The sequence below is a fragment of the Penaeus monodon genome, chromosome 19, assembly GCF_015228065.2.
Source record: "Penaeus monodon isolate SGIC_2016 chromosome 19, NSTDA_Pmon_1, whole genome shotgun sequence".
Taxonomy (NCBI): domain Eukaryota; kingdom Metazoa; phylum Arthropoda; class Malacostraca; order Decapoda; family Penaeidae; genus Penaeus; species Penaeus monodon.
Window position 1 is genome coordinate 39,010,736 of NC_051404.1, and position 625 is coordinate 39,011,360.

Below are 625 nucleotides of genomic sequence, written 5' to 3' on the forward strand. Positions count from 1 at the left end.
ATGTAGGTAGAGGAATTCATCTGATCTTTGTCAATGGTAGCTTGTGGAAGGTAACAAATCAATGAATCTCATTAGCTGAATTTGGAGAAAAAGTGTTTCTATGATAGTATTGCTGTATTGCTATGGAGTGTATTCATTTAGTGGAGCTGGAAAGAAGCTGGCACTAATTTCAAGTGTGCCAGCACTAGAAGTGTATGAAAAATGTTTTTTACCCCTGGTTTTTGATTGTATACAAGCAAGTTAGGGGGGGGGGGACAAGCAAGGCTCTAGACCAAACTTGGAAGGCTGTAACATACTTATACAGCACACGAATCAGAGACAGCATCCATTATCAAGACATTTATGCAAGTGGAAAACTATGAAAAGGAGTAAAGACCAAGAGCTTGTGTACTTAATGTCTGATTGTCTGTAGGTGGCACAGAGAGCAAGAAAGAAGACTGCTGGTGAGGAGGAGTGCTGTCCACCACCTGTCCCTCCTGCATTTACTGTACCTTTCACCATGATTGTCAACATCCTCCAGTGTGATGTTTTCCTTCATATCCTGAAGACTGTTCTGAAGAGGTAGGCTGGATACTGACTGCCACTAAGGCCTTGGCATGATTTTATCCGTTCTTGCAGGCAAAGT

The 625-nt window shown here is 42.1% G+C and overlaps 1 protein-coding gene across 1 annotated transcript in view; it reads left to right on the forward strand.

The window, feature by feature from the left end:
- The window catches only part of LOC119585216 (E3 ubiquitin-protein ligase UBR2-like), a gene marked incomplete in the record, with an annotated part of 58,977 nt that overhangs the window by 23,585 nt on the left and 34,767 nt on the right, over positions 1–625 (forward strand). The window contains 1 exon segment of the mRNA XM_037933869.1: positions 413–561. Within this exon segment, the coding sequence (XP_037789797.1) occupies positions 413–561 (149 nt within the window).